This window comes from Sitophilus oryzae, unplaced genomic scaffold, assembly GCF_002938485.1.
Source record: "Sitophilus oryzae breed Bouriz unplaced genomic scaffold, Soryzae_2.0 scaffold_467_pilon_pilon, whole genome shotgun sequence".
Lineage (NCBI taxonomy): Eukaryota > Metazoa > Arthropoda > Insecta > Coleoptera > Curculionidae > Sitophilus > Sitophilus oryzae.
Window position 1 is genome coordinate 199,534 of NW_022147048.1, and position 14,335 is coordinate 213,868.

At 31.2% G+C, this 14,335-nt stretch overlaps 1 protein-coding gene across 2 annotated transcripts in view; it reads left to right on the plus strand.

The window, feature by feature from the left end:
* Positions 1-13,537: 13,537 nt before the first annotated feature.
* Positions 13,538-14,335, plus strand: part of LOC115886073 (open rectifier potassium channel protein 1) — a 38,581-nt gene continuing 37,783 nt past the window's right edge. The window contains exon 1 of one of the 2 annotated variants that reach the window (XM_030905108.1): positions 13,538-14,074. Coding sequence is in view for 1 of the 2 variants with exons in the window: in XM_030905107.1 (XP_030760967.1) it covers positions 14,259-14,306 (48 nt within the window). In the remaining variant the exon portion in view is untranslated. Of the gene's footprint in view, positions 14,075-14,152; positions 14,307-14,335 lie in introns of those variants that run through there. The other variant, XM_030905107.1, reaches the window with a different exon arrangement.

Here is a 14,335-nt window from a genome sequence, read left to right on the forward strand (position 1 = left end):
TATATTATGGCAAATGCTGAAGCACGTGTATTTGGAATTTTGGATGTGACTTAACGCGACAGGATTGGGCTAAGCCTCAGGCGGGCTTTTCTAACTTATATCTTCAGTTAAAGACATAAAATAATTAAAAATATCTAAAACCGAGATTTTAAAAAAAAATTATCAGGTTTTGCAAAGCAATTCTTATTATTACCCCCCACAAATACATAGTATAGTATTTCCTTCCTACGATTTTTAGGAGATACTGGGAAATATCTGTAGGTATAGGTATATCAAGATTGATTAAGTGATTGCTGATCTATCTAAATATATCTAATGGTGCTTATCTTTAAAAATATATATTCAAAAAAATAATTCTCGTAAAATTAGTCATAGGTACATAGAATATTTTAGACGTTATTACACAATATTTTTACGTTTTACGAAACGCTGTATGATATTTTACTAGAATTCGAAAACTGTATTTTAATCTAATTTATATAATTGATAATTCATTACTTGAATCTTGATCGAATAATTCGTCACACGTATTAGCATAATTCTGTATGATTGGAAAACACGTCGTCAGCAATGGCTATGAAAAAAAAAATGGGAAATGTCGTAGATCATCATTTCCCAGCCAACTGGACGCCGTTTTTTTTTCGATCATACGGTATTTGATATAAATGAATATAGACTAATTATATAAAATATGCACTAAAGATCTATATATACCTAATTAGTAAATTATTAATTCAGGAAATATTCCATCAACTTTTTTATTCTCATAATCGGGACAGTTGATTGTTTCCATTTTGACTTTGACAACTCAATTATTGATGTTCAATTTTGTGTTAAACGATCAGTTTTAGCAAAAAGCCAAAAATTTCTTTCTTTCTTTCTTTTCTGATTTTGAAAGTGTCCCTTTGGATATTGAAGGCATTGCGCAAAACGTTGTCGATTCCCTACTTCCCGAAAAATCAAGACAAACGTACGAGCAAGCCTATGTAAAACTTGAAGATTGGTGTAAAGGGAAAGGAATCAAGAATAGTAGTAACGAAAAGGTTCTCCTGGCATATTTTGAACATCTTTCAAAACATAAGAAGGCTTCATCACTTTGGGTATATTATTTCATGCTACGTTCAGTTATATCAGTGAAGAAAAATTCATATATTAGTAAGTTCGTCCATTTAATTGCATTTCTAAAAAGAAAATCGGAAGGATTTCGGTCAAAAAAATCGAGAATTTTAAGAAAAGACATTTTTTTGTATTATTGGTTGTTATTTGAATTTGATTATAATAAGATACCTATTATAAATATTATCCTTTGTTTTGCTGTGTAGTATTGGCATTATCTATATGCCACCCTCATATGCACCTACTACTATTATTATTACTATAAGAAATTGTTGCTTTCATTGTAGTTTTTAGGCAAGGTGGAAGAAAGCTTAACCAACTAACCTCGCCCTTTTGTATTAAACAATAAATATTAAAAAAAAATGAGTAAAAAATAAGTCCCATTACCTTATTTCAGATATATTTCGTCTGGCACATCCCATTCTCATCTTGTTATTGCATGGTTTCAGCCACTGACAATAAAACAACATTAAATTAACATGTTTAGTTTAATACCATGATAAATAGTATAATTATTCAAAGGTGTGACAATCCTTTTAGCGATTATTTACACTTTCTAATAATCCAGTTCATATGCCAAATATAAATCATCATTTCAAGTTTTCTGATGATACAGAAACAGAAGCTAGCAATCTAAACAAAATTAGTATTTTAGGTAAACAAAATTCAATTATTATGAAAACTAAAATAAAATTATCATATTGGTGAAACACGGGACCGTTAAAAAATCTAAATATTATTTAAAAAAGGACGATTTTTTCAAATCCAAGATTTCTTGTTTGTGTGATTTCAGTTTCAGATTTTCTGTTTTAATGAATAACAATAATTTGTATATTATATAATGGCATAAAGCTACAAGCCAATGGTTTATGGTTTTTACTTAGTTTAAATGTTTAGTATTTATGATAAAAACCACAGAGTAAATCAAATATACTTTACATATACATTTTTATTACAGGTAAATGATTTTATGTATATACCGGGTGGTGCATCGTCGTTAGAAACATAGGAACTCCCATGCAAATTTTGAACTATTCAAATAGTGGCTCCCCTATTGATTTTACAGCGTAGTTAATAGAGTTATAAACAATAGTTAAAAAAAGTTAATTAGTTAAGTTAATTAAAAGTAAATAGATTTTTTAAAGGTTGGTATGTTAAATACACGTTCCAAATTTGAACAATTTTAGACTAGCCGATTTTGAGTAATTTAACAAAGATTGCATACATTTTTATATTGAAACCGAACTACAAACAAATGAAACAATACAACTAAGAACAATTGCAGAAGATACGTGGGAAAAATATTTCAGAGACTTATACGCAGAAACAGATGAACCAATGGAAGCACAAGAGACAAGCCAAAGAGATAATACAGAAGATCATGCGCAAATCACTTACAAGCAAGTGGAAGAGACAATAAGGAAACTTAAAAATAGAAAATCTCCTAATCAAGATAAAATACCAAACGAGCTAATAAAAAACGGCACGGCTGTCATAGAGGAATACACAAAACTGTTTAACATTATATTACAACATAAGAAAATACCAGAAGAATGGAAACAAAGTATAACAATACCCATTTTTAAAAAGGGAGATAAAACAGACCCAGCAAACTATAGAGGAATAACATTACTGAGCACCTCGCTAAAACTTCTGACTAAGATCATTGCGGACAAAATCTCCAAATAGTGCCAATAAGCGAGGAACAACAAGGATTCCGAAGAAACCGATCAACTACCGATGCACTATTCATATTCAGGCAACTAGTTGAAAAATCTTTAGAATATAACTCTCCAGCCTATCTATGTTTTATAGATTTAACAAAGGCCTTTGATAGAGTCCAACTAAAAGACATCATCACCATCTTGGAAAGCAGTAATGTCTCGAAAAAACTCACAGAACTTATCAAGGACTTAAACACAAACACAACAACCCAAATAAGAACAAATTTTACCTTAACGCAGCATCTTCGAACTACAACTGGTATTCGCCAAGGCGACAGCCTCAGCCCTCTGTTATTCAACACAGTCATGGATCAAGTAATAAAAACGGTCAAGAATACTGGATTAGGATATCGAATGGGAATGCGTAAAGTAAACATATGCTATGCCGATGACGCAGTACTTATTGCAGAGTCAGAGGACGACCTCCAAAGAATGCTACAAGCTTTTAACAGACAGGCAGAAAAACTTAACATGCAAATTTCCACAAATAAGACCAAATGCATGACCATTACAAAGGAGCCTCTACGTTGCAAATTGGTAATAAAAAACAAAACTATTGATCAGATAATGTCATTCGAGTACCTCGGATGCAAAATTACAAGCTCAAGATTCCTGGAAGAAGAAGTAAGGAAACAAGCCAATAAAGCTGCCGCAATATCAGGACATCTTAAATATCCCATATGGAAAAACAAACATTTGAGTACAGAATGTAAGTCAAGAATATAGAAAACCTGCATACGACCAGTGATGACATATGGTGCGGAAACCAAAGCTGAAACATCAGTAACAAAGAGAATCCTACGAACTACTGAAATGAAGACCTTAAGAATGATAACTGGATACACATTGAGGGACAGACAGAGAAATGTAGACATAAGAGAAAAGTGTCAAACAAACGACGTTGTCAGATGGATAAGGCAGAGAAGAAGAAAATGGAACCAGCATGTCAATAGAATGGGCCCCGACAGAATGGCCATAATAATTCGCAACAACGTACCCCATGGCAGAAGACCTACTGGACGACCACCTAAACTTTGGCAAGACAGTTGGCAGTCAACTTCGCAAGAGTTGCTTAGACGAGGAGGAAACCGGAACTAAACAGGCGATACGCCTTCTAAAAGAAGAAGAAGAAGAAGAAGAAGAAGAAGAAGAAGAAGAAGAAACCGAACAGGTAACAATCAAACACCAGTCAAAAGCCGACATACCTTACGTTTACAAACTATGATTTTGTCATTGTCAAAAGTAATTTGATTTTAATATGCAGGGAAAATTAACCGAAACATATCAGATACACTGTCTAACCGGCGTTGTACCATTTTATTATGTTCACTTTTTTTTTAGGTGTATAACAATAAATTATTAGCGCTGAATATTAACATTTTATTAAAATTAATTTACGTTTGAAAATGACGTTGACAACCCAAGGTATGTCGGTTTTCGACTGGTATTTGATTGATACCTGTTCAGTTTTAATTTAAAAATAGATGCGGTTTTTCTCAAATTACTCAAAATCGGCTTGCCCAAAATTGTTCAAATTTGGCATGTGTGTTTACTAAACGTAGACCTTTTTAAAAAATGTATACAGGGTTGTTCACCACATACGACACGAAGTATTGTAGCTAAATGATTAGATTTTTACAGATTGTAAGTTTTGGGTTTGTTGAAGGACTATTAGAGCTACAATTTAAAAATATTTTTACAAGATACAGAGTGTCCCAAATAAATAAAAAATATCAAAGATATATTTTTTTAAATGGAACACCCTGTATATTATTACATTTTTAGTTTCTACGATTAAAATAAAGGAAAATTTTGTTTGCGTTTTTCATTAAAATTTGATTACCAGAATATGTTGGTTATTTTTGAGTGAATAATATTGATAATTGTATACCGGATGACAACGAAATTATTGTACAAATTGCAATTTAATCTAATATATAAAATTCTCATGTCACAGTTTTGTTACCATAATCCTCCGAAACGGCTTAACCGATTTTGATGAAATTTTATATGTATATTCAGTAGGTCCTAGAATAGGTTATTATTAAAAAATACATACAACCATAAATTTTCACCCTTCTACCATCAACCCCTATTTTTTTAATAGTTTTTTTTTTATTTTTTTAACATAATCCTCCGAAACGGCTTAACTGATTTTGCTGAAATTTTATATGTATATTCAGTAGATCTGAGAATAGCTTGTTAAATATTTTTATACCCCTAAGAGATAAGGGCGACCCACCCCATTTTTTTTTAGTTTTTGGACAATTTTTTTTATTTTTTTATAATGTGGCGTAAAAAATTCATACAACCCTCAATTTTTGCCCTTCTGCCATCAACCACTATTTTTTTAATAGCGATATTAGTAATTCAATAATTTTAATTTAACAACAAATTGTTTTTAAAAATTTTCAGAATACCTTAAATTAAAAACATTGGTATGATTGGATATATACCGGGTATAATGGTATTTACCTAAATTCAATATACTATTTATTGATCTTTTGTGTAGATACCGGGTGAAAAACTTAGGTATTTACCCAATTTTCAATATACCGGGTACTTGCCCATCATTGACCTTAGCCACAGCAACGCGTGGCCGATTCTGCTAAAATAGTATTTCGGGGCCAATCTGAAACAATACTTAATTACACAGTGTCGTCCGAACTGTTATTCGGGAAACTTCGGCAGCATATCTGAACATAAAAATAAGTAAAAAAGTTCGTACAAATATATCCTAAAATGCTTGACGCTATCGAGAGATGCGTACAACTTATCTTAGATAGGAACTATCGGAAACAAGAAATAGCCATCTTATCTGATAGTCAAGCAGCGTTAAAGGCGATCAACTCAGTATCAATCAATTCGAAATTGGTCAAAGAATGCATAGAGAAGCTGAATAAAGTCCTCCTACACTGGGTGCCTGCTCACCAAGGGATAGAAGGCAATGAAAAAGCAAATAATCTAGCTAGGAAAGGAGCGAACACTCCACTAACTGGACCAGAACCGTTCTGCTTTCCAAGTGGTAACCAACTCAAGGCGGAACTCAAGAACTTGGAAGATTCCATCCACAACCTGGAATGGAAATCTTGCAATGATTAAGACACTCGAAGAAGTTTCTGAGGGCTTATGATCAAGAAAAATCACAGATCTTTCTGGGTCTGAGTAAGAACAATCTTCGGATTGTCATGGGGTTTTTAACAGTACACTGTCTCCTCAATGAACACCCTTAGTAGATTGAAACTAAGAAGAAACGGCGAATGCAGATTCTGTGGGGAAGATGGGGAAACACCAGTACACCTCATCACTGAGTGCGCCGAGACGACAACCATTCGTGCCATGAATTTTGGTACGACTGATATTGGAGATGGAGAACTACCCTCTATAAAACCGTCCCAGATACTGGCTTTTGTCAAAGCCCTGGGACTGTATGATGAGTTATGATTCAAGAAAGGGGGACACAATGGATCTGTAAGGTCGAAGTGATTAACCCCCCTCCCACTCATTCTAAACATCTAAACATCCTAAAATGCTCCGTTTAGGTTTAATTTCTATTTCTTGTTTTTATAATTTCTGAACTAAAGTCAATATTTGACTGACGGCAATATGACTCCTACTGGTAGGGGCGCCACCTACATATTTCTTAACTGATTTGAAGAGTAATAACTTTTCGTTCGTACCTGTATAAAACTAATGTTTACGTAAAAAATGTCTCTTAGTAAAAATTGCTACGAGCAACCGTTTTTTTGCAAACGTTTTTGAAATATTTTCAATTTTGTGAAATTGCATTAAAATTTTTAAGGCTTCATTTCTCCAAGGGTATCAAAGTTTTTAATACTAAATATTTACTGAAGTTTATTTTTTGATCAGTTATTGTGTTGCAATAATAAAAATTATACTACCTTATACAGAGTGTCTAAAATTTTATTTTAAATAATTACTAGCTTTAAACGGCAATAACTTGTTTAATTTAAATGGAACGCCCTGTATATTTTAGGAGAATCAGATGCATAATTTAATTGTCTTTCTATTGTATTATACCACTTTTTACCTATCCCTCCAAGTTTTCGTAGAAAATGCATTTTCTTATAATTTAAACCTCATTTATCAATATACCCATGGAATATTGATATTTTTGATTGTTTTTAAAGCAACAAATGTACAAAATGTACAGGCTAGTAATATTATCGTTTTTAGCAAAATGATAATATTACTAGCCCATTTGTATACAAAAACAAAACTATTATTTAAATCTTTATAAAAGAGTATACCATTAATTACCACCATTATTTTCGCCCAAATACTAATTAATTACATACTTAATTATGTTCGTTAATAAATTATTCTAAATAAATGTAGATTTGAATCAGAAATCAATATAATAATAAGTTATAAAAATGAATATATCTGTTGTTTTAAATAAGCATTTGTCAAAAAATGAAATATCATTTTTAAGGTGTTACTTTTTACCACACTGTCTAATACACATAAAAAATTCAGTTTTCTAGTATTTGGAGCAATTATTATTAATCAACGGAAACAGTCAATTAATGTAGTTTGAATACTGGAATCATATTAATTGGTCCTTTTAACAAATATTTAAACAGCTTTTTTTATTTTTTAATGAAATAAACAAACTATATCGACAATATTAGTATCTGTACTCTCTAAAAGTTTGGTACATCTTTAAAAATAATCTAAAATCTCAGTATTCCATGGGTATATTGATAAATGAATTTAAAATTACAAGAAAATGCATTTTCTACGGAAACTTGAAGCGATAGGTAAAAATGGTATAATACAATTTGATAGACAATTAAATTGTGCATCTGATTCTCATAAGATATACAGGGTGTTCCATTTAAATTAAACAAATTATTGCCGTTTAAAGCTAGTAGTTATTTAAAATAAAATTTTACACACTCTGTATAAGGTAGTATAATTTTTATTATTGCAGCACAATAATTGATCAATAAATAAACTTCAGTAAATATTTAGTATTAAAAACTTTGATACCCTTGGAGAAATAAAATCTTAAATTTTATACTGCAATTTCACAAAATTGAAAATATTTCAAAAACGGTAAGGTTTAAGTGTAATAAACCCTTATCAAATTTACATTTATTTTAATCGTAGAAACTAAAAATGTAATAATATACAGGGTGTTCCATTTAAAAAAATACAACTTTGATATTTTTTATTTATTTGGGACACTCTGTATCTTGTAAAAATATTTTTAAATTGTAGCTCTAATAGTCCTTCAACGAACCCAAAACTTACAATTTGTAAAAACCTAATCGTTTAGCTACAATACTCCGTGTCGTATGTGGTGAACAACCCTGTATACGACTTTGCTATAAAAACAATAGTGGAGCCAATATTTGAACAGTTCAAAATTTACATGGAATTTTTTATGTTTCCTCCGACTTTGAACGATGCACCACTCGGTATATGTTATAGTTGGTTATGAATAGGAGAATACACTTTAAACTTTTAACAGGGTGCCTAACAAAACTTTGCCGCAACTATGTTTAATTAATAATAATAACTGATTTTTTTGGAGATGACATGGTGCATTAACTTAATTTTTGGTGCATGATGTTATAAGGGTACCTATCAAAAAGTTTCCGCAAATAGAGGTTGCCACGGTTCAAAGTTTTTCCTACGAGACCGGCAACAGTGCGCCGGGCATCTGTAGCTCCTATAATAAAAGACTTTGAAATTTTGTATAAGTACGAACGTAAATTACTGTTTGACCAGCGGATCTGAAGCTACGGAAGGAATGCGAGAAAAAAAAATCGACATTGCCACGTTTATCTATAAAATTTGCAAAATTGCCAGAAATGAACTATAAATTTAATATATTTTTATTATATATAATGTGTTTAGCATATATTCTGACGTATATTACTAAGGAATTTTAACGTAGTTCATATTGTTCGATATGTTTTATTTAATAACTTATTTCTTTCATTCTGTATAATCTGCTTATTATGAAAGTTGAAGATTTTTCAACGATATCATTGGCAAACCGGCATCGCCGCGCATGGCCGCCTATTCATCGAACATGATTGGCGAAGTACGTCACAGGATTTGTTACCACGCGGTTGCCATGGCTTTTACGCCTTTCCTATTCGCTTGCTTTATCCCCAACTTCAGGGTCTCTTCTGAAAAGAGTAGGAATATTGAATACTATTGAAATATCCAGTGGCGGTGTCATTTTTTTGATCATTATTACTTTATTTCATTATTTTATACTGGTTATCCTAAACTTTATTCCTATATTTTTCGTATATTTGATAGTTAAGTTGTGTTTTATTGTTTTGTTATCTTGTTATAATGTTTTTCGTTCGTAGTTTTTAATTATTAATATCAAGCTTGATCGTATATTTGTATTTTAAAATGAATAAATTTGTTAAGAGTAAGACGCTACATCAAGAGACGTCAGACAAGAGAAATAATAGCTAATTTATATAGGTAAGTTAATAATAACGTGGATGAAATCTCATTTGGTTTATTTCCTTTTGTTCATAATAAGGTTTGCGATGAAGAAGCTACAGAGAGTTCGCTTAAGTTGCCGCTTAAACGTAAACTTGAGCGGATATTTCTTTATACCGGAGTTAGCGTATCGGCTATAAAAAAAATCACACAGAAGATAAAAAAGGCTGAAAACTAACTCCGATAAAATGATATCCAGCTCTGGAAAGAAACGACCACGTGAGACTGCTGTCGAAAAGCTCGACGACTTTTTCGAAGTGGTCAGGAATTTGATAAATAGATTTTATCTCGAATTCAAACTCGTCCCCACAATTAGAAAGCTTTTGCAAAAATTGCAGGAAAATCGAATTTTCCTCTTGCAGGGAAACGCTTAGGGGGTTATTAAAATCAAATTCATTTTGTTGGCGTAAATGTCAAAATAACGGATAAATATTAATGGAGCGGCCCATTATATTGCAGAGAGAGATATAAATATATACGCGAAATTCGAAAATATAGCCAAGTATTATCTATTTGGATGAAACATATGGGTAGACAATGACCTAACCTTTAAAAACTGCTGGGGGAGCGATACCATATTTGGTGTAATAGGCAATATTGGATCTACTGGGTGAGTAAAATTATGTTTTGTTTGCGCTTCCAAAGTTAACTATTTTCAAGATTTTTTTTTGCTGGAAATAGTTATATCTAAAATTATGTATTATAGAAAAAAATATAGTTAGTATAGATATATAAATAAATATACCTCAAGACTCAGTCTTGATCATCTGCTGATGGCAGACATGGTTAGCGAAACGTGCGTCCAGTGTAAAATTAAAAGTGTTTTGGTGTATTGTACTGATTTAGTGTTTTATTTTGCTGTGTAACACCAAAGGTTCCAACCCCCAACTGTAATTATTTCTTCTATTATATTAACAACACAATAATAAGATGATTCAAAATATTTAAGGGAGCTTTATTAAAAGCTTTTAGTGTTTATCTGCTAACTCAACAGTAACGATTCAAACAGCATGAAGTTTTTTGAAAAAAAATATTAATCTGAGTATTATATTTATGATACACATTATTTTCATATAACACCGTACGCCCCTGCCTATTTTATGAATGAAATTGGACGTGTTTTGTTTACAACTGCGTTCCCCTGCCGATGCCCCGTAGCTACAGATCCGTTGGTCACACTATATGTATTAGCATGTATTTCAAGAAAATATTTTAACTTCTACAGGGTTACTCAAAAAAGTTTCAGTAGATCGGGATGTTTTTTTTTAAATGGAACACTTTGTAATATTATTCCTTTGTTCCTAATGGATTAATTCCTTTGTTCCTAATGGAGAATTAAAAAATGAACATATTTTTATTTAAGGAATTTCAAAATTTTTAACGGTTTTGCAAATATTCGCGTTTTAATTAAGGATATGGCTCTTTCAACGATAAAATAGCAGACTAATATTGACACAAGATACAGATTTCGAAATACTTTAAATATAAAAAATGTTCATTTTTTTAATTCTCCTAACAAAGGAATAATATACAGGGTGTTCCATTTTAAAAAAAATATCCCAATTCACTCATACTTTTTTGAGTCACCCTGTAGAAGTCAAAATATTTTCCTGAAATACATACTAACATATACTTTAGGTTGACACTTCTACAAAATTCCTTATTAATATAATTATAATAAAAGTTTCTTATTATAGGGGCTACAGAGCACAGTTACTGAGGCACAGTTGCTGGGCCCGTAGGCAAAACTCTGAACCGTGGCAACCCCTTTTTGCGGCAACTTTTTGATATAAACTATAACATCATGCACAGAATAAAAATAGCTTTAATTTGACATATAAATGATCAAAAAAATTATGACCGCAATCGCGAAACGTCGTCTCGAAAATCAGTTATTAATATTAATTAATTAAACATAGTTGTGGCAACTTTTTGATAGGCACCCTGTTAAAAATGTATTCCCCTATTCATAAGTTTACGGTAAAATTAGGTGTTGATTAAAAATATGATGAGCGTAATAAATTATATTGACTATAAAGACTAAAAAAAAGACTTCTTGAATAGATGTATTTAAAGATTTTATATAGTATTTTTTATGTTTTATTGCTTTCAACAACGGAATATATACTCTGTTTTTTTTCTCAGGTAAGATTTCGACAGACGATGACAGAAGAAAAGCAGATGACGTCCCATACCAATCTATTTATTTTACTAAAAAAAGTTTCTAATCATTTTTAAGTTATCTATGGATGGGTTTAAATATAAATCCGTCATACGTCGTGTCTTGTTGTTTTTAACCAGTTTTATTGGTTTATTTAAAAACGACAGATCGTATTTCAATTTTATTGGTTTGACGGAACGATGAACGACAAACGGACGCCGATGCGTATGAACTCGCCTTTAGATTTTTGTCATTTTTGACGCTTGTCAAAGTCTTGCCAATTTATAGGTTATAATTTTGTGTCAACTTTTGTCAAATACCCTGCGTTTTGGAAGATGATGCATTTTGATTCGTATTATTACGTGTGTTTTGTGTCTTTTGAAGTCAAGTGGAGGAAAAATCGAGTGAAAATTAACTGTAGACCCAGAGCACAGTTTATGTTTAATACTCGCTGCCCAGGCAGAAAGTCTTATACACCAATGAAGTTGCCATCGATAAAGTTTGTATACCATTTCGTCGTAGATAAGTGCATCTCGTATATGGTAGAAGGATCAAACTAAACACATACTAAAAACTGGAGTAGCTGTAAAATATCGAAATCACACGATAGGTAAATAATGGATTTTAGTACTGCAGAAAAATAATGTCAAAAGGTACTGGTTTAAAAAAAATAAGATTAAAGTTAATTAATCAACCTTTAAGGTATAAAATTTGGTAGGTGTTATTATTAATAAAATAGTTTGTTTTATTTACCTATGTTGTTTTATTTATTCCTGTGGAATATTACAAATTTGTATTTGTACATAAGTTATATTGATAAATATAATCATAAATGCGGGTAGTTTCATAAAGCTTGAAAGTAAATAATAGTTCTTTTTTATATTTTTTTGGTATGTAGTGTCTTGTTCTTGTTTGTTTTGTATTAACACATACCGTTTTTATTAAATAAAATAACTCGATTACATTTTTTCAATTTTATACAGTTTTTTCATAATATTTTGAAGTAATCACTTGTCATCTTGTCAATCAAATTTTAAATATTTCCTGCTATGCGTTCCAGTTGTACCAACTTATTTCTTTGTAAAATAAAATAAACTACTTTAAAATTAAAATGACAGACACATCTATCACTGTCAAGGATCTTCTCGTTGGACAGACTATACCTCCTGAAACATTAACCTTTTTTGTCTCTTATGCAAATTTTGTTTTACTAGTAAAAAGCCAGTGACAAGCTGGTTCCCGTTTGGATTCAACGCAGTGGTGTTTACAAATGTAACTTTTTTATTTTGTAAATTTCTTTTCCACTTTTTTCCAAATTCAATCTATTTTCTTTCCTCTGATTTATTTGTATTTTACTCTAATTTTATAATATTATTTCTTTATTGTATAGGTAGTTTTTTAATAACATAAGTAGTATACCGGGTGGTGCATCATAGTTGGAAACATAAGAAATCCCATGCAAATTTTGAACTGTCCAAATATTGGCTCCCCTATTAATTTTTTATCAAGACGTAAATAGTTTTTTTTAAATCTTGCGGTACCTGTGTAAAATAAGAAAGTTGCTGTCAACTTCCGGTATTTCCGGAAGTGCCGCCATATTGAAAATATTTTTAATCGATCTCTTTGTAAAACAATGATGTGCAAAAAATCTCCTATTTAGATGTAGTGATTCTCAAGAAACTTCTAATGTTCGCTCAGTCTGGGACACCCTGTATATTATGATAATTAGCTTGTGAAAAAAGAACTATAATATTTTATTTGAGGTATAGTTTTTTGGTATTCTATCGTGAATTAGTGTTTATTTTACTGTTTTAAACACAAAGGGTTCAAATCTTAGCTGTATAATTCCTATAATATATATTTTTTTCTAGCAATAAGTGATTAAAAGATTGGAATTACGATTATTCATTTACTTTACTTAAAAATAAATATGTTGAAAAATCCGATAAATTGTATTTTTTCATCCTCTTAGCACATCCTTTATGTTACGCTAATCGACTAAGTTGTTCAATAAAATAAGCACCTAAACTCTAACTAAGTGGCCGACTCATTTGCGGTCGTTATCACAATTTTTACATATTCAATTCCTTCCCCTCTATGTCGTGTCAACATAGAAGGACAATATCACCGAGCGTTTCACATTCAAAACGCTTAATCCATTTCGCGCCATCGAACCTGAGAACACCCCGTATATAGCCGGTAAATCACGGAATAAAAAAAACTTCTTAACCAAACGTATTGTTGTTATCCCCATATGGGTAATTAGTTTATCCCTATCTTAAGTGGCAGGTGTCTCGCTCGAGTTTTAACAAGAATTTATTGTATCAAATTGCGTGGTTTTTTTCAAAGTCAGTCCTCTAGCAACACTTTAGCTTCCAAACATATAAAGCCATGACACAGGACAAAAAAATCATCGTTTTCAATAGAGGACCGCTCCTCAAAATCCGATTCAAAAGGGACTATTGTGGTTAATACGTGTTGATTTCCGTCAACATACGAAGACACAAAATTATGATATCTAGCAAACCGTGTTGATAGTGAATGAACTTCTTGTGCAAAATAAAAAGAAAATAAGGTAAGTGTTTCTATTTTTACTTTGATTTTTATGAAATTTAAAATCGATAAGATTAATTATTGAGTATTTTTCAATTTATTTATTAAAGTTTATGATTCGGTGATCATATGATTCGATCAGACAAAACAATTTCTAAAATCGGTTATGCTTTTTTTGAGTGCAAGCAAATAAATAATCCTACGAAATGTTGAGCGAGGAAGAAAGACCTCTTATCGAAATACAACAGCTTGACGTAGGCACTAGTTCCTCTAACGAGCAAAG